This window comes from Ovis canadensis, chromosome 4 (genome assembly GCF_042477335.2).
Source record: "Ovis canadensis isolate MfBH-ARS-UI-01 breed Bighorn chromosome 4, ARS-UI_OviCan_v2, whole genome shotgun sequence".
In the NCBI taxonomy this organism is placed as follows: domain Eukaryota; kingdom Metazoa; phylum Chordata; class Mammalia; order Artiodactyla; family Bovidae; genus Ovis; species Ovis canadensis.
Genome location: NC_091248.1, coordinates 127634527 through 127653069, shown reverse-complemented (window position 1 = coordinate 127653069; position 18543 = coordinate 127634527). Strand labels below are relative to the sequence as shown.

Here is an 18543-nt window from a genome sequence, read left to right as displayed (position 1 = left end):
TAAAAACTCCACAGTTTCACTTCTGGCTATATATCTGAAAAAATACTAATTCAAAAAGATATAGGCACCCAGTGTTCATAGTAGCATTATTTATGGTTTTTAAGACAAAAAAGCTGTCTAAGTGTCCATCAGTAGACAAATGGATTAAGAAGATGTGATACACACACACACACACACACACACACACACACACACACACACTAAAATACTACTCAGCCACAAAAAGCATAAAAATTTGCCATTTGTAAGAACATGGATATACTTGGAGGGTATCATGCTAAGTGAAATAAATCAGAAAAAAATACTGTGTCATATCACTTTAAGTGGACTCTAAAAGGTACAACAAAACTAGTGAATATAACAAAAAAGAAACAGACTCACAGATATAGACAACAAACTAGTGGTTACCAGTGGAGACAGGGAAGGGGAAGGGGCAATATAAGGGTAGGAGATTTGAAAGGTGCAAACTGTGTGTGTTAGTTGCTCAGTTTGTCTGACTCTTTGCAACCCTATGGACTGTAATCTGCTAGGCTCCTCTATCCAGGGGATTCTCCAGACAAGAATACTGGAGTGGGTTACCAGTCTCTTCTCCAGGGAATCTTCCCAACCCAGGGATTGAAGCTGGGTCTCTCACACCGCAGGCGGATTCTTCACTGTCTGAGCCACTAGGGAAGCCCATAAAATAAGCTGCAAGTATATATTGTACAAACACAGGGAATATAGCCAGTATTTTATAATAACTATAAATGGAGCTTATTTAACTTTTATGCAGAGTACATCATGGGAAATGCTGGGCTGGATGAATCACAAGCTGGAATCAAGATTGCCAGGAGAAATATCAATAACCTCAGGTATGCAGATGACACCACCCTAATGCCAGCAAGTGAAGAAGAACTAAAGAGCCTCTTGAAAACAGTAAAAGAGGAGAGTGGAAAAGCTGGCTTAAATCTCCACCTTCATAAGACTAAGATCATAAAATCGAAACCCATTGCTTCATGGCAAATAGATGGGGAAACAATGGAAATAATGACAAATTTTCTTTTCTTGGGTTCCAAAATCACTGTGGATGGTGACTACAGCCATGAAATTAAGATGCTTGCTCCTTGGAAGAAAAGCTGTGACAAACATAGATAGCATATTACAAGGCAGAAACATCACTTTGCTGACAAAGGTTCACATAGTCAAAGCTATGCTTTTTCCAGCCATCATATATAGGTGAGAGTTGGACCATAAAGAAGGCTGAATGCCAAAGAATCAATGCTTTAGAACCATGGTGCTGGAGAAGACTCTTGAGAGTTCCTTGGACAGCAAGGAGATCAAACCAGTCCATCCTAAAGGAAATCAACCCTGAATATTCACTGGAAGGACTGATGCTGAAGCTGAATCTCCAATACCTAATCATCCTCCCACTGAAATCAACTAAAAATGCTGAAAACGTATTAGATACCTTTTCTTAAAAGCATATGTGAGTAGGCAAGTAATATGCATTCTCAGAACAGAACTAAGTGGGTGACAAGTGGAGTGCAGCAGCAGGCTGTCTTTCTGAGGATACTTTACCAGCTCTGGAGAATTTAAACTTTATTTCTGGAAGCCACATTGACATGAAAATCAGAGTCAAGGCAAAGGGGGATTCAAGGTAGGAGGGGGCGGGTAGCTAATAGAGGAACTCGTATCTCTAAGTCCAAAGGGACACTCCCTCAACAAAGGGTGACATAGGGGTCAGTGACTTCTAGTCAGTGAAATGGATGAGAGATTTGAAAAAGTAAAGATCAGAATGAAGTTTAAGGAGTGAAAGATGTTTATAGAAAAAGAGAGAGAGAAAATAAGCTAGAGAAAGACTTTAAAGTAATAATGGTTGGATTTTTTTTTTTCCTGAGCTGACGAAATTCAGCAATCAACACATTCAAGAAATCTGATACCAAAGAGGTTCATTAGGAAAGAATTCACACCTTAATGTGTAGCAGTGAAATTGTGAGGAAAGAAATGGACCAGAATGAACAGACAGATGACCTCTGAAGAAAAGAAAGTAGGAACTAGGCTGATTTCTTAGTAATGACAAAAGAAGCCACAAAACAGTGGAAGTAGGCTTTCAATGTGCTGAAAGAAAATAACAGTCAACTTAAAATTCCACACTCAGGGAAAATAGCTATCAAAGTAAGGGCAAAAGAAACACATTTCAGACAGTACAGACTGAGGCTTTTGCCACAAGCAAAACTTAAGTAGAATTTGTAAAGAGTGTTCTTGAGCAAGAGAAAAGTAATCCCAGATGGTAAATCACAGGTGAAAAAGAAGAAGAAAGAAAGAAAAGATACTATTAATAATTTCTAGGGTTTTCCTGGTGCCTCAGTTGGTAAAGAATTCGCCTGCAATGCAGGAGTCCCAGGTTCAATCCTTGGGTCGGGTACATCCCCTGGAGAAGGAAATGACAATCCATTCCAATATTCTTGCCTGGGAAACCTCATGGACAGAGGATCCTGGTGGGCTACAGTTCATGGGATCATAAGAGTAGGACTCGACTTACAGACTTAATCAGCAGAGCTTAAAAAGGAACAAAATAAGAAAACTAAAATACACAACAGTAATGTAGAGATGGGGTGGCAGGTGGGAATAAAAGTGAAAATATTCTCAAGTATTTGTTGTATAACAGAAAGGTGAAAACATAAAATTACTTTTAAACTTTGATAAGTAAAGAATATGTGTTATACAGGAATAAAGCCAATATTTTGTTATATCTGTAAAAGATAGGTAAACTTTAAAAATTGAAGGAACACTAAAAACTTCCATACAAGTAAAGGAAAAAATTCAAAAAGAAAAAAATAACCAGATAACCCAAATTAAGATATAAAGAAGAAAGAAAACACAAATTATGAAACAGGTTGGACACATAGACAGCAGAAAATAAAATTATGAATGCGTCCAAAGAGAGTACAGAATATAATTATGATAAATAGAGCACAGACTTCAGTTACAAAAATAAATATTTTTTTGAAGTGGACTGCAAAAGAAATCTGAATCTAAAACATGAAACTAGAGATAGATTGAAAGCAGAAGTAAAGGCAAAAACAGCAATACAATTCTAAACAAACACAAACAATATATCAAATGAAATAGACTTTTCATTCAGTGTTTACTGAGAGCCTGTTACGTGCCAAGGGCTGTTCTAGGCAACTGGATATATTAGCACATGATCACAGGTAAAGATCCCTGCCTCTCCAGATCTATCAGTGTGCCTTGAAGGGACAAACGATAAAAAAAAAGAAATAACTGATAAAATAAAGAATCATTATAGAAGATATTCCCCTATGTAAGAATAAGAACTCAGGGAGCATGGAAGAGAGGAGCCAGGTCAGGAAGGCAGGTGAAACTTCAACAGTGTGGAAAGGGAACGTCTACCAAGTCCTACTCTACACCATGGCAACTTGTTGATTCCAAATCCCAGAGAATGCAGCCCAGTTTAGGAAGGGATTTAGATAATTAGGATGTGGTTTTCACAAGCAAAAAAAAAAAAAAAAAAAAACCTTTGAGAATAATTGCCCTGGATATTCCAACAAACATATGATTATACATATAGATGAAACTGATTTTTAAAAATATGTGTTGGTTTGCAGCTTCCTTGGGCTCTATCCAGGTTTCATCTGAAACCTGATGGTGAGGCATCCACTCCAGGCTGCAAGCTGGTAGGTTTAATACACAAGGAACTGACTCATGATGCTTGTCTTGGGCAGCCCCAAGAAAAGCAGTTCTTCACACCTGTCTGCCAGAATCTGAAACGCTTATAGAGAGGCCTTAAGTGGGTTCGATCACTGATAGCATCCAGACAGTATCAGTTTCTTCTCGAGGCTGCATCCTTGGAGGGGCTTCTGGAAGCGGGGAAGGCAAGCAGAAGGCACAAAAAGCAAAAGTGGCTGGGGAGCCCTCGATTGCATGGGTGCAGTTTGCTGGTCCACCTCTCAACCCTGTGACCAGCTCTCACAATCTCACAGGCTCCCCTCTCCCTGGGCTTTCATCAGCATGGAGGAAACTGCTCTGGTGGCTCCCTGGCTGCAGTGTGGGCAGATGCCACAGCAACAATAGAGTCACATGTGAGAGAACAGGGGTGAAGTCAGTGATTCCCTAAAAATGACAATTTTCTGCCAAAAATCGTATGACCTGAATCTTGGATTTACAATGTCCCTCATATAGGAGGTGGGATCACTCAGAGTGTTCACTTGAGCCCTCCTGTGACTTAATAAAGAGGACACATTAACAGTTTCATCAGTAGGAACACACTACATTCTGTTCGGATAATGGTTCCGGTGCTTCCTAGGGAGGAAGTGACCATGTCCAAGGTCATTTTTTCTGTTCAGTTCCATTCAGTCCCTCAGTTCAGTTCAGTTGCTCAGTCATGTCCAACTCTTTGCGACCCCATGAATTGCACCATGCCAGGCCTCCATGTCCATCACCCTCTCCTAAAGTTCACTGAAACTCACATCCATTGAGTTGGTGATGTCATCTAGCCAACTCATCCTCTGTCATCCCCTTCTCCTCCTGTCCCTAATCCCTCCCAGCATCAGAGTCTTTTCCAATGAGTTAACTCTTCTCATGAGGTGGCCAAAGCACTGGAGTTTCAGCTTTAGCATCATTCCTTCCAAAGGACACTCAGGGCTGATCTCCTTTAGAATGGACTTGTTGCAGTCCAAGGGACTCTCAAGAGTCTTTTCCAACACCACAGTTCAAAAGCATCAATTCTTCGGTGCTCAGCTTTCTTCACAGTCCTACTCTTGCATCCATACATGACCACTGGAAAAGCCATAGCCTTGACTATGGTTCAGTCCCTCAGTAGTCTCCAACTCGTTGCAACCCCACAAACTGCAGCACGCCAGGCTTCCCTGTCCATCACCAACTCCCGGAGCATGCTCAAGATAATGTCCATTGAGTTGGTGATGCCATCTAACCATCTCGTCCTCTGTTGTCCCCTTCTCATCCTGCCTTCAGTCTTTCACAGCATCATGGTATTTCCCAGTCAGTCCATTTTTCTCATCAGGAGGCAATATTTGAGCTTCAGCATCAGCATCAATTTTTCCAATGAGTATTCAGGATTGATTGCCTTTAGGATTGACTGGTTTGACCTCATTGCAATCCAAGGGACTCTCGAGAGTCTTCTCCAACACCACACTTCAGAAGCATACCTTCTTTGGTGTTCAGCAGTCTTTATGGTTCAACTTTCACATCCATACATGACTACTAGAAAAATCTATAGCTTTGACTAGACGGAATTTTGTCAGCAAAGTGATATCTCTCTGCTTTTCAATATCCTGTATAGGTTGGCCATAGTTTTTCTTCCATGGAGCAAGCATCTTTTATTTTCATGGCCGCTGTCACTATCTGCATTGACTTTGGAGTCTAAGAAAAGAAAGCCTGTCATTATTTCCATTGTTTCCCCATTTATTTACCATGAAGTGACGGGACGGGAGGCCATGACCTTCCTTTGCTGAATGTTGAGGGTTGACCCAGCTTTCTCACTCTCCCCTTTCACTTTCATCAAGTGACTTTGCTTTCTGGCATTCAGTTCAGTTCGGTTCAGTCGCTCTGTCATGTCTGACTCTTTGTGACACCATGAATTGCAGCACGCCAGGCCTCCCTGTCCATCACCAACTCCCGGAGTTCACTCAGACTCACGTCCATCTAATCAGTGATGCCATCCAGCCATCTCATCCTCTGTCATCCCCTTCTCCTGCCCCCAATCCGTTCCACCATCAGAGTCTTTTCCAATGAGTCAACTCTTTGCATTAGGAGGCCAAAGTACTGGAGTTTCAGCTTTAGCATCAATCCCTCCAAAGAACACCCAGGGTTGATCTCCTTCAGAATGGACTGGTTGGATCTCCTTGCAGTCCAAGGGAGTCTCAAGAATCTTCTCCAACAATACAGTTCAAAAGCATCAATTCTTCAGCACTCAGCTTTCTTCACAGATCAACTCTCACATCCATACATGACCACAGGAAAAACCAGAGCCTTGACTAGACGGACCTTTGTTGGGAAAGTAATGTCTCTGCTTTTGAATATGCTATCTAGGTTTGTCATAACTTTTCTTCCAAGGAGTAAGCATCTTTTAATTTCATGGCTGCAATCACCATCTGCAGTGATTTTGGAGCCCCAAAAAATAGAGTCTGACACTGTTTCCACTGTTTCCCCATCGATTTCCCATGAAGCGATGGGACCAGATGCCATGATCTTCGTTTTCTGAATGTTGAGCTTTAAGCCAACGTTTTCACTCTCCTCTTTCACTTTCATCAAGAAGCTTTTTAGTTCCTCTTCACTTTCTGCCAAAAGGGTAGTGTCATCTGCATATCTGAGGTTCTTGATATTTCTCCCGGCAATCTTGATTCCAGCTTGTGTTTATTCCAGTCCAGCGTTTCTCATGATGTACTCTGAATAGAAGTTAAATAAGCAGAGTGACATTATGCAGCCTTGACGTACTCCTTTTCCTATTTGGAACCAGTCTGTTGTTCCATGTCCAGTTCTAACTGTTGCTTCCTAACCTGCATATGGGTTTCTCAAGAGGCAGATCAGGTGGTTTGATATTCCCATCTCTTTCAGAATTTTCCACAGTTTATTGTGATCCACACAGTCAAAGGCTTTGGCATAGTCAATAAAGCAGAAATAGATGTTTTTCTGGAACTCTCTTGCTTTTTCCATGATCCAGCGGATGTTAGCAATTTGATCTCTGGTTCCTCTGCCTTTTCTAAATCCGGCTTGAACATCTGGAAGTTCACGGTTCACTTATTGTTGAAGCCTTCCTTGGAGAATTTTGAGCATTACTTTACTAGTTTGTGAGATGAGTGCAATTGTGCGTTAGTTTGAGCATTCCTTTGCATTGCCTTTCTTTGGGATTAGAATGAAAACTGACGTTTTCAGTCCTGTGGGCACTGCTGAGTTTTCCAAATTTGCAGTGTTTTCTGCATACCTGAAGTTACTGATATTACTCCCTGCAATCTTGATTCCAGCTTGCACTTCATCCAGCCTGGCATTTTGCATGATGTATTGTGCATAGAAGTTAGATAAACAGCATGACAATATACAGCCTTGACATACTCCTTTCCCAGTTTGGAACCAGTCCATTGTTCCAAGTCTGGTTCTACCTGTTATTTCTTGATCTGCATACAGATTCCTCAGGAGGCAAGTAAGGTGGTCTGGTATTCCCATCTCTTGAAGAATTTGCCACGGTTTGTTGTGATCCACACAGTCAAAGTCTTTAGTGTAGTCAGTGAAGCAGATGTTTCTCAGAAATTCTCTTGCTTTTTCTATGATCCAACGGAAGTTTGCAAGTTGATCTCTGGTTCCTCTGGCTTCTCTAAATCCAACTTGAACATCTAGAAGCTCTCAGTTGGTGAACTGTTGAAGCCGAGCTTGGAGAATTTTGAGCATTACTTTGCTAGCTTGTGAGGTGCATGCAATTGTGCAGTAGTTTGAACATTTTTTGGCATTGCCTTTCTTTGGGATTGGAGTGAAAACTGACCTTTTCCAGTCCTATGGACACTGCTGAGTTTTCCAAATTTGTTGGCATTTTGAGTGCAGTACTTTGATAGTAACATTTTTTAGAATTTAAAATAGTTCAGCTGGAATTTCATCATCTCCTCTAGCTTTGTCCATAGTGATGCTTCCTAAGGCCCACTTGACTTCTCATTCCAGGATGTCTGGCTCTAGGTGAGTGATCATACCATTGTGGTTATTTGGGTCATGAAGATTCTTTTTGTATAGTTCTTCTGTGTATTCTAGCCACCTCTTCTTAATATCTTCTGCTTCTGTTAGGTCCATACCATTTCTGCCTTTTATTGTGCCCATCTTTGCATGAAATTTTGCCTTGGTATCTCTAGTTTTCTTGAAGAGATTTCTAGACTTTCCCATTCTATTGGCTTCCTCTCTTTCTTTCAGTTGACCTCTTAGAAAGGCTTTCTTATCTCTCCTTGATATTCTTTGGAACTCTGCATTCAGATGGATATATCTTTCATTTTCTCCTTTGCCTTTAGTTTCTCTTATTTTCTAAAATATTTTTAAGGCTTCCTAAGTCAACCATTTTGCCTTTTTTGCATTTCTTTTTCTTGGGGATGGTCTTGATCACAGCCTCCTGTACAACGTTATGAACCTCCGTCCATACTTCTTCAGGCACTTTCTCTGTCAGATCTAATCCCTTGAATCTATTTGTCACTTCCACTGTATAATCATAAGGGATTTGATTTAGGTCATACCTGAATGGTCTAGTGGTGTTCCCTACTTTCTTCAATTTAAGTCTGAATTTAGCAATAAGGAGTTCATGATCTGAGTCACAGTCAGCTCCCAGTCTTGTTTTTGCTGATTGTTTAGAGCTTCTCCATCTTTGGCTGCAAAAAATATAATCAATCTGATTTTGGTGTTAACCATGTGGTAATGTTCATTTGTAGAGTCATATCTTGTGTTGTTGAAAGATGGTATTTGCTATGACCAGTGCATTATCTTGGCAAAACTCTGCTAGGCTTTGCCCTGCTTTGTTTTGTACTCCACGGCCAAACTTGCCTGTTACTCCAGGTATCTCTTGACTTCCTACTTTGTCATTCCAGCCCCCTATGATGAAAAGGACATCTTTTTCTTGTTGTTAGTTCTAGAAAGTCTTCTGGTCTTCATCTTCTGCTTCTTCAGTTTTAGTGGTTGGAGCATAGACTTGGACTACTGTGATACTGGATGGTTTGCCTTGGAAACAAACAGAGATCATTCTATCATTTTGAGACTGCACCCAAGTACTGCATTTCAGACTCTTCTGTTGACTCTGAGGGCTACTTCGTTTCTTCTAAGGCATTCTTGTCCACAGTAGTAGATGCAAAGGCTATCTGCATTAAATCTGCCCATTCCGGTCCATATTAGTTCACCAATTCCTAAAATGTCGATGTTCACTCTTGCCATCTCCTGTTTTACCACTTCTAATTTACCTTGATTCATGGACCTAATATTACAGGTTCCTATGCAATATTATTGGAGAAGGCAATGTCACCCCACTCCAGTACTCTTGCCTGGAAATCCCACGGATGGAGGAGCCTGGTAGGCTGCAGTCCATGGGGTCGCAAAGAGTCAGACACGACTGAGCGACTTCACATTCACTTTTCACTTTTCACTTTTATGCATTGGAGAAGGAAATGGCAAGCCACTCCAGTATTATTGCCTGAAGAATCCCAGGGATGGGGGAGCCTGGTGGGCTGCTGTCTATGTGGTCACACAGAATTGGACAAAATTGAAGCGACTTAGCAGCAGCAGCAGCATGCAATATTGTACTTCACAGCACTGGACTTTACTTCCATCTCCAGTCGTGTCCATAGCTGGGTGTTGTTTTTGCTTTGCCTCAGCTTCTTCATTCTCTCCTGGGGTATTTCTCCACTCTTCTCAGGTAGCATGTTGGGTTTGTACCAATCTGAGGAGTTCAACATTCAGTGTCATATCATTTTGCCTTTTCATACTGTTCATAGGGTTCTCAAGGCAATACTGAAGTGGTTTACTGTTCATTTATCCAGTGAACTAGCTGAACCACAAGGGAAGCCCAAGAATACTGGAGTGGGTATTCTCCAGTGCATCTTCCCGACCTGGGAATAGAACAGGAGTCTCCTGCATTACAGGCGAATTCTTTACCAGCTGAGCTATCAAGGAAGCCCCTCCAGTGGACCACAGTTTGTCAAAATTCTCCACCATTACCCATTCATCTTGGGTGGCCCTACACAGCACAGCCCATAGATTCATTGAGTTACAGAAGACTTTTATCCATGTGATCAATTTGATTCGTTTTCTGTGATTGTGGTTTTCATGCTGTTTGCACTAACAGACATGGCAATTTTGAGGCCAGCTTTTCTCATTAGATATATGTCAACGTTCAGTAAAGACAGGCTTTGTTGGCCACCATTCAAGACTTTCTGGGTAAAGTCATCAGGGGCTTCTATGTGTGCTATCTTCCAGGAATATGTAATTTTGAGTCTACATTCAACAGATTGATTGTGACAAACTTTTGGTTGTTCATGGGTTCTGTACACAGCAGTTTACAAATGACTGCTGTGTTTCAGACATGCTTCCTTGACCTTGAGGACTCATTACTCAACATGTCTGGAACCCTTCTGGCGGAGTCATCTTTGAACTTAAATGCCACAGTGGAAAGAAAACAAGTCTGTGATTTGTAGCTTCTTTTTATTTTCAATCAAAGCATATATTCAAGCTTGGTCATTGACTTTATTCACCAGATTGAGACTCTGTCAAAACTAAAGAGGTCAACTCATGATCTCTAAGGACAGTCAAAGTGATTGTCAGAGTTATCCACTACACTGGTTGTGAGAGTCTCCATTCACATCAGTAAACTTTACTGCCTGCTTTCTTTTCAGTCACAAAGACATGGAGACTCCAACCCACAGATGCTTAACTGGTCAAGGCTTGTCTTTGACTGATCTTGAGTACATAAGGATCAGGGCTCTGAGGAACACTTCTACCACTTCACATATGAAAGCTCTACTCCATCTCTATGACTCTCCTGACTCTGTGGGATTTATACATAAGTACCAGTCTGTGAGAGGGATGTGGCCACCTCAAAATTCTTCCTGTAATCTGAAGGAGCACAGTGCTTCTCTGGACTCCTGCTACACCACTCAGAGCACCCAACGCCACTATTTCAGGAATAGAAGGGGAAGATCTTGGGGTTCTTCTGTAGAGTGCTCTCCTCCACAGAAAATGAGGTGATCTATATCTAAGCCTTGCATTAAGAAAGAAATACATCACAAAGAAGGAGGACATATATTCAGGTCTCCTACACACCCATCATGCTGGCTCCATTAGTGTCTCATGAAGGAAAACTTGGATAGCTGCTACCCTAAGCAGAAACTCTCTCCAACCACTGCTCATCCATTTGTGTAATTAAAGCATCCAACCCAGTAATCAAGCTGAATTTCATTGAAGGGTAAAGCCTCTCCTTCCCATGGCTTGTGCCAGGTTCTGCTGAAGGCCGAGCAGTGTGGACGGGGCTGCTTCCATCTGCACCCCTGCCCTCTCCTTCTCCTTCAGCCACTGGCCTTGTTTCTGACTCCTCCTTGGTTGGAGGAGAGAGAAGAAACCACTGAAGACAAGTCCGGTGCAATCTGGTCCTTGGGGAATCGAGACACACTTAGTGGCTCTTATCCTCATGGGGATGAGTGAGCCCCATTAATGACTCAGCAGAGATCCTCCTCTGGACCATTACATGTCCAACTGGTGACTGCTATCTGCCCTCCAGCTGGTATTTTCAACTCCAGTTCCTGGCAGAGTTGGGATCCCTGGTAGACGTCCAGTCAAGTCCCCTTCAAGCCAGCTTTGGCTGGCTCCCTCCTGTGTGGCCTACAGCTGATTTGTGGGAAGAACACACTTGGGTCCCATAGTCAGTGAAAGTTATGGTTGCTTCAATTCAGCCTCCTGAATCATTATCTTCTGGCACATGGAAACATCTTTTATATTTCCCCCAAGAGCATCTGGCTCTAAAGTTTCACTCCAGAGGACACTGGTTATGTCCCCCAGGAATCTCTTACCATGCAGCACTCATGTCCTCAGGCAGCACCAAGACCAGGGGGCCACCTTATTGGTGTGAGGTAAGAGGGAACTCTTGTCCTGTTGGGTAGATCACAAGAGGATTCCCCGTGGAGCCTCCCTTATGAAATGCCATGGTTACAGAGAGATTACCCTCTTGACTGGGGGAGCCACTACTCTTGGAATAAACCCTCCAAATTTGCCAATCCTGAAAGCTGTTGTTCTTCCAATCAAAGTGTTCTCTTTTACAAAGCCCTTTCTTCATAGCTCAACTGGTAAAAATCTGCCTGCATCCAAGAAGACCCTGGTTTGATTCCTGGGTTGGGAAGATCCACTGGAGAAGGGAAAGGCTACCCACTCCAGTATTCTGGCCTGGAGAATTCCATGGACTACAGTCCATGAGGTTGCAGCGAGTCAGACATACTGAGCCACTTTCACTTTCACTTTCCTCTTGAACTCCTCAAATACCTACTGAATTGTTTGAAGAACTATGTCTCACAGAACTGGTTACCACTTGCTTCCTTTCAAGTTCTACACAAACCTTTTAGTACATAAGACTGGAATGTGGGGATGTTGTCAGTACTGAGTCAGTTGAAATGACTGATGTTAATGTGCTGCACATTCACCGTAGGCCTTTCACATAAACTTCAGCTCAAAATTTGAATGCCAGACCCTCCCTTTGACTCTGATACTCAGCTTGTCACAAACCTAATTGAATGCTGTCACTTCTGAATCTACCCTGATGATCTCACCTGCAGACCCTAATTTTCCTCTTTCTGAAAGGAAGGGGGCATATCATCCCATCACCCACATGCACACAACCTATACATTCTTCAGAGTAGACTCAAGCCCGGAATTCTTCCTCAAGTCTTCTCCTATGAATTCTACTGTCCCCAACAATGGATCATGGCTATGTTATGTTTCAACCATAGGAATAGTACACATAATGAGTGCTGGAACTTCCTGAGAATTCAGAACCACCTTCAGAGAGAACTTGGATATAATGAAAGTGAAGATAATCTAATGGTCAAGAATTCATGCATCAAGGAAAAGATGATGCCTATATGACTCATTTGAATTGCTCGTTTTCCTTCTGAGTATGTTCTACCCTCAAAAAAAGAACATAGTTCTGGGAGAAAAGAAATCACCTCCTTTAAGTTGCATCTTCATTAGGTCCTAACACAAGCCTAGAAACACACAAGCTGACTTACTTCATAATGCTTCTGCAAATCCCTGAGAGAAGATATCATCCAAATGGTTCATAAAGGAAATATGTCTGGACAGTGCATGATTGTTTGCTCACGGAGATAATGTTGCACTGATGATTCATTCACAGCAAACTAACTATAAACATAAGACTGTGTTATAGCAAATAGCAGTTGGGGCCCACAGTGTTATTTCACTATACTATGAATGTTTCTCACAACAGACTTTTCTTGCACGTTGTCTTACTCTATTCATAGTATTTGTTAGGAACCTTAGAATGAGCAGGTATTTGAGACGTTATTTTCTCCAGATTTAATCTCCAATCCCTGTGTCCCTAAGTTTCACAGATGCATAAAGACTTTGTCACTTTCAGATACAAAGCATAGGACAACTGTAAAAATCCCAGATATTTGAGATTGAGTTATCTGCCATGTTTATTTTAATATAAACTCATCTCTCTATCACAGAAGTCTTGTAATGATTTTAGCAAGATAGAACCTTTAATGTGCTCACTGCCAATGTCAGAGTCTATGTGGGTAAAATTTTCCCAGAGATTTCAACAGTCACATGAAAATTTCCTGCTGTCAGGGGATTGAAAAAAAATAAAAAATAAAAATCAGAGAATGCTTTCAAATAGAAAAAGAAGTAGGTATCATAAGATGTATCCATCAGGATTCTAGCAGACAAAAAGATGGTCTATTGTGATATTTGAAGCAAAGTCCAGTGAAGAGGCTTCCTATGAGTGATGGATACAAGGTTTGAAAATGACAAGGGAGAGGTCCAGCAACAGTGAGGAAATTATATCAGTACCCTAAGTGGTGAACAAAGGTGGAATCCAGAAGGAGAGTTGGGTGGAGAGATCTCAAGGAGAGGAGCTATGACCTTTAACTTAGAGTAGCAACTACTCAGAAATGACCTTGCAGAGAGAGAGGCAGGAGAACGGATACAGTGATCATTCTTTTTTACCTTCAGGAGATCTCCTGCTTGGATTTCCTTTGGCAGAAACCAACCAAGAGATCCCACTGATGTAGTCCATGCAGATCAGCCTCCCAGGCAACAAGTTAGATTGAAGGGGAGAGGGGAGTCAAGTGTAGATGTGCAATGGCAAATGAAAACTATTTGACAGAGAAGACATTTTTATATCACAGTTAGGAACACTTGGAATTAGGACAGTAATTAAAAGAGGGAGAGAGCCCACTGGTGGGGTTGGACCCATGTCTTGTGAAAGTTTCATAGCTGGGAGGACCTGTGCCTCTGCTCTGGTGGACAGAACTGGACTTTGTCTCTCTGAAGGGCAGTGCTGTGTCTAGCAGTGTGTGTTCAGGTGTTTATGGGTTTGATATGGCTTTGGGCAGTCTTCTGCTAATGGTCAGGGTTGTGTTTCTGTTTTGCAAATGGTTTGGCGTGAAGTGTCCAGGACTGGAGTTTTTGGGTCTTTGGGTGGGCCTGGGTCTTAGTGTTGATATGGAGGCTTTGGGAGAGCTCCTGTCGATTAATGTTCCATTAGCAAATGTGCTGTTTGATGCAGAGACCTCAAATCCCTAGGTTGTGCTCTGTGACAACCAACAGGGGTGGAAGGGGTGTTCAAGAGGGAGGGGACGTATGTGTACCTATCACTGATTCATGTTGATATATGGCAGGAACCAACATAATACTAGAAAGCAATTTCTTCCAATTAAAAAAATAAAGCTGTCTAAAAAGATCAAACTGGTGCCTTTGAAAGACCTTTAACTTTAAAAGCAAACAGATCTGAGTTAAAATTCAGCTCTATTGATCACTAGGCAAGCATTCAGATGGCTGTAGTCAAATTACTTATATTCCTGAGACTCACTGTCATCTTTTCTACAGGGTTATTATCAGAATTAATTTAAATAAAATGACATATAAAATATTTTTATATAGAAGAATAGTCATGTTAATCTGTGCTATACTTAAATGGCATTAACAGAAAAAAATGAGATATATTTAATAGCAGAAAGAGGAGAGAAAAAAAACAACAAGAGAATTTGCCAACTTCCACATCTCCATGAACCACAGAATAATGGTGCCAGAGAAGCCCATGTTTCACAAACAAACTTCTCATAGGTGTGGATTGAAATAACACACCAGTTATACATCAGTGGGGCCTACACTTAACATGGGCAATGTTTCTTATTTGAATTTTCCCAAATTGAATCTTTGAACTCTACAAAATGGATCATTACCTGGTTATGCCAATTTGATAAACTCTTAAGTTCAATTCTTAAGTTCTGGGGAATAAGGAATATATTTAATTCTGGTTATTTCTCACTACATGGATTTCCCAGTTGATGCCAGTGGTAAAGAACCCCGCCCCCCCCTCCACCACCACCACCAATATAGAAGATTTAAGTGATGTGGGTTTGACCCCTGGGTCAGGGAGATCCCCTAGAGGACAGCATGGCAACCCATTCCAATATTCTTTCCTGGAGAATCCTATGGACAGAGAAGCCTAGTGGGCTACAGTACAGCTCTGAATTCTCCTGTAATAACTTTTATATACTCTGTAGAAAATTCAAAATAATGAGAGTTTTTTAACAACTGCTGGAAGACACTGAGAGTGACCAAATACAGGGAGAGGCTACAGGGAACTTGACACTTCACTCAGGGGACCACGTGGCTGTCACATGTTCTTTGAACTCTACAAAATGGATCATTACCTGGTTATGTCAATTTCATAAACTCTTAAATTTGTTGGCATTGTGTGGAAGGACAGGTAGGAGCCAGGAGTGCTGGGAATGAACTGAGAAGATATTTAATTCTGGTTAACTCTCACTGCATGGATTTCCTAGATGATGCTAGTGGTAAAGAACCCCCCTACCAATATATGAGATATAAGTGATGTGGGTTTGATCCGTGGGTCAGGAAGATCCCCTGAAGAATGGCATGGTAACCCACTCCAATACTCTTGTCTGGAGAATTCCATGGACAGAAGAGCCTGGTGGGCTACAGTCCACAGAGTTGCAAAGAGTCCGACAGGACTGAAGCAACTTAGCATGTGAGCATGCAGCCCTCACTGCATAACAAACCATCCCAAAACATAGTGGTTTAAAACAACAGCAATCATTTATTTTTCTCATGAATCTGCAATTTGGGCAGGACCTCATGGGGATGGCTCATCTTTGCTCTTTGCAGTTTCATCAGTTGGCAGCTGGAGAATCCAATCTGTGTTGCCTCACTTGGAAGGCTAGCAAGCTGATTCTGGATGCAGATGAAATATCAGCCAGGGGAGAGGATCAGTGACTTCAGGCTCCCATTATGGGCGCAAATTGGTCTTCTACCCAGGCTTCCTCACAACAGGGTGGGCAAATTCCAAGGGTAACCATCGTAGAAGAGCATGGAGGCATTTTCCCTTCTTAGAAGTCACATGGTGTTGCTTCAACCACCCACTATTTATCAAAGCAGTCACAAAGTCCCTCCAATTCCAAGGTAAGGGACATAGACCCATAGCTCAAGGGAGAGAAATTATAAGAGGAAGTCAGATTGTAAAAAGTCAGAAAATATGGTTTTAATAATCTTTGGAAACTATAAACTACTGTATTAACAAGTTATATTAAAATGAGGAGTAAAGATAAAGTTTATACTACCACAACTTGGACCATATTTTTAAAAGCATATTTTTAATCATGTTGAATGCAGCTTCGAATACATTCATCTCAGCATCTTCCCTTATGTTTTTCATTCGTTCCTCATGCTTCTGCTTTAGCAACTTTATTTGTTTCTCCTTTTCTTCTGGGATATGTGCATATTCCTTTTCTACTAGTTTAATTTTGCTTTGTAATTCATCAGCATAGACTTTCTTCAAGTGTTCCACCTGCTGTCTCAGCTTTTGGTCTATGTTCTTGTAAATGGGGTCAGAAAAGTAAGCCCCTTGGTTGTTCTGCACCATCTTGTCTATCAGCTCCACCAGCTCCTGCACCTGAGCTTCCTTCTCAGCCTGCTCTGTGTTTCTGCTGTTACTGATGGCATAGCAGCGGTCTCCACATTCCTGGAGGAGGCTTCGTAGGTTTACATCTGCATCCTTCAAAAAGTCGCTCAGGCTCTGGTCGCCCAGGTCATCTCTGCAAGTGAATAAGATGATCATATATTTCATGGCTGTTTTCCCAAATAGATTCTTGACCAATGCCACGGTTTGCTGCTCTTCCTGTGTGTAGCGGCCCAGTCTCAGGACCAAGACGATCGCATGAGGCCCAGGACAGGACACGAGGATACATCGGCTGATTTCCCTGCAGGTGGTATTCAGGGTCTCCTTGGTGTCAAAGAGCCCTGGGGTGTCAACAACGAAAAGCTCTCTCCCCTTCCGTTTCCGAAATGCTTTCTGACAAGTTTTGGTAACAGCTTCCGCAGCAATCCTAGAGTCGAATACTTTTTCCCCGAGGATGGTGTTTGCAGTCGCACTTTTCCCACTTCCGGTCTTCCCAACCAGCACGATCCTCAGAGTGTTGTTTAGCGTGGCAGCCATGTTTGTATCAAGAGACTCTGGGGCGCAGGCACCTGCACCACCTTAGTAAAAGGAAAGAGAGGGGGGAAAAGGTCAATTTAGGTAAGTAGGAACCATTTCCAACTGTCTTTTTTTTTTCTTATTTTCCTCCCTGAAAGTTTCTAATATTCTCTTATGCATATTGACCCTGGTAGAGACAGCAAATTTAAACAGTTCAGTTGTTATTGAAGAAATAACCAAGTAGTTAGAGTATCTCCACAAAAGTGTCAGGTCTTGATGGTTTCATAGGGAACTCACTGAAACCTTTAAAGACCTGATAATCTCATTGCTACTCAAACTATTCCTGATCACATAGCAATGAAAGAAAATGTTTAGTTTTTTTCCTATGAAGCAAGTGTAATGTTGATTCCAAAAGCTAGCAAAGATTTCACAATAAATAAAGCTATAGATATGTCTCATCAGTAAATATTGATATAAAAGTCCTAAATAAATTCTGAGATGCGAAAAGCAGTATCACATGAGTATGATTGTCAGATATACTAGGGTGATTCAACATGAGGATTTTGATTGTTACACTACATCCCATCAAGAGATTAAGAAGAAAAGTAACTAGGTGCAGAAGAGTCATTTGGTCAAATTCAATCCTGATTCATGTTTAAAGCAGTTCATCAAATTTAAATTAATTGATTCTTCTTTAACATGATTGTATGTATATATAAAATTAAAAATTTTTGTTATAACTTTTTTCTTCATGCAACTAAAATTGTTGTTTGACCGCCAAGTTGTGTCTAACACTTTTGTGACCCTATTTATTGTAGCCTGCCTGGCACCTCTGTCTATGGAATTACCCGGGCAAGAATACTAGTGTGGTTTGCCATTTCCTTCTCCAGAGGATCTTACAGACCCAGGGATCAAACCTGAGTCTCCTCCACCTGGAAAACTCAGCAACTAAAGCAGTTGATTATAAAAATTATTTGGATGAAGGAAAAAAATTAGCCTGGGCAATCAAGCCAAAAAAAAAAAAAAAAAGAGGTAAGACTAACTTTGCCAGAGAGTAGAAAATAACAGTTTCTATAATTACAGCAGTATGATATTGGTGCATGGATAGACAGAACAGTGAAATAAAAACAGAAAATTCAAATATAGGCCAAGTTGATCACACAATATTCATTTATATTCAAATCATTTACATTATGCAACATTTATATTTAGTAAGGTAGCATCTCACATCAACGCAAAGAAAGATGGACTAATAAGGAAGATTGAGATAACCATACAGAAAAAATAAAACTGTGTCTATTTCTTCTTGCTGTACAACTTCCAAATAGATTAGAAATTTAAAT

The 18543-nt window shown here is 41.3% G+C and overlaps 1 protein-coding gene across 1 annotated transcript in view; it reads right to left on the bottom strand.

The window, feature by feature from the left end:
• The window catches only part of LOC138439615 (GTPase IMAP family member 7-like), a 566929-nt gene extending 549673 nt beyond the window's left edge, over positions 1-17256 (bottom strand). Inside the window, exon 1 of the mRNA XM_069588685.1 lies at positions 16347-17256. Coding sequence (XP_069444786.1) covers positions 16347-17221 — 875 coding nt within the window. The 5' untranslated portion in view covers positions 17222-17256. The remainder of the gene's footprint in view (positions 1-16346) is intronic.
• Between the last annotated feature and the right edge of the window lie 1287 nt (positions 17257-18543).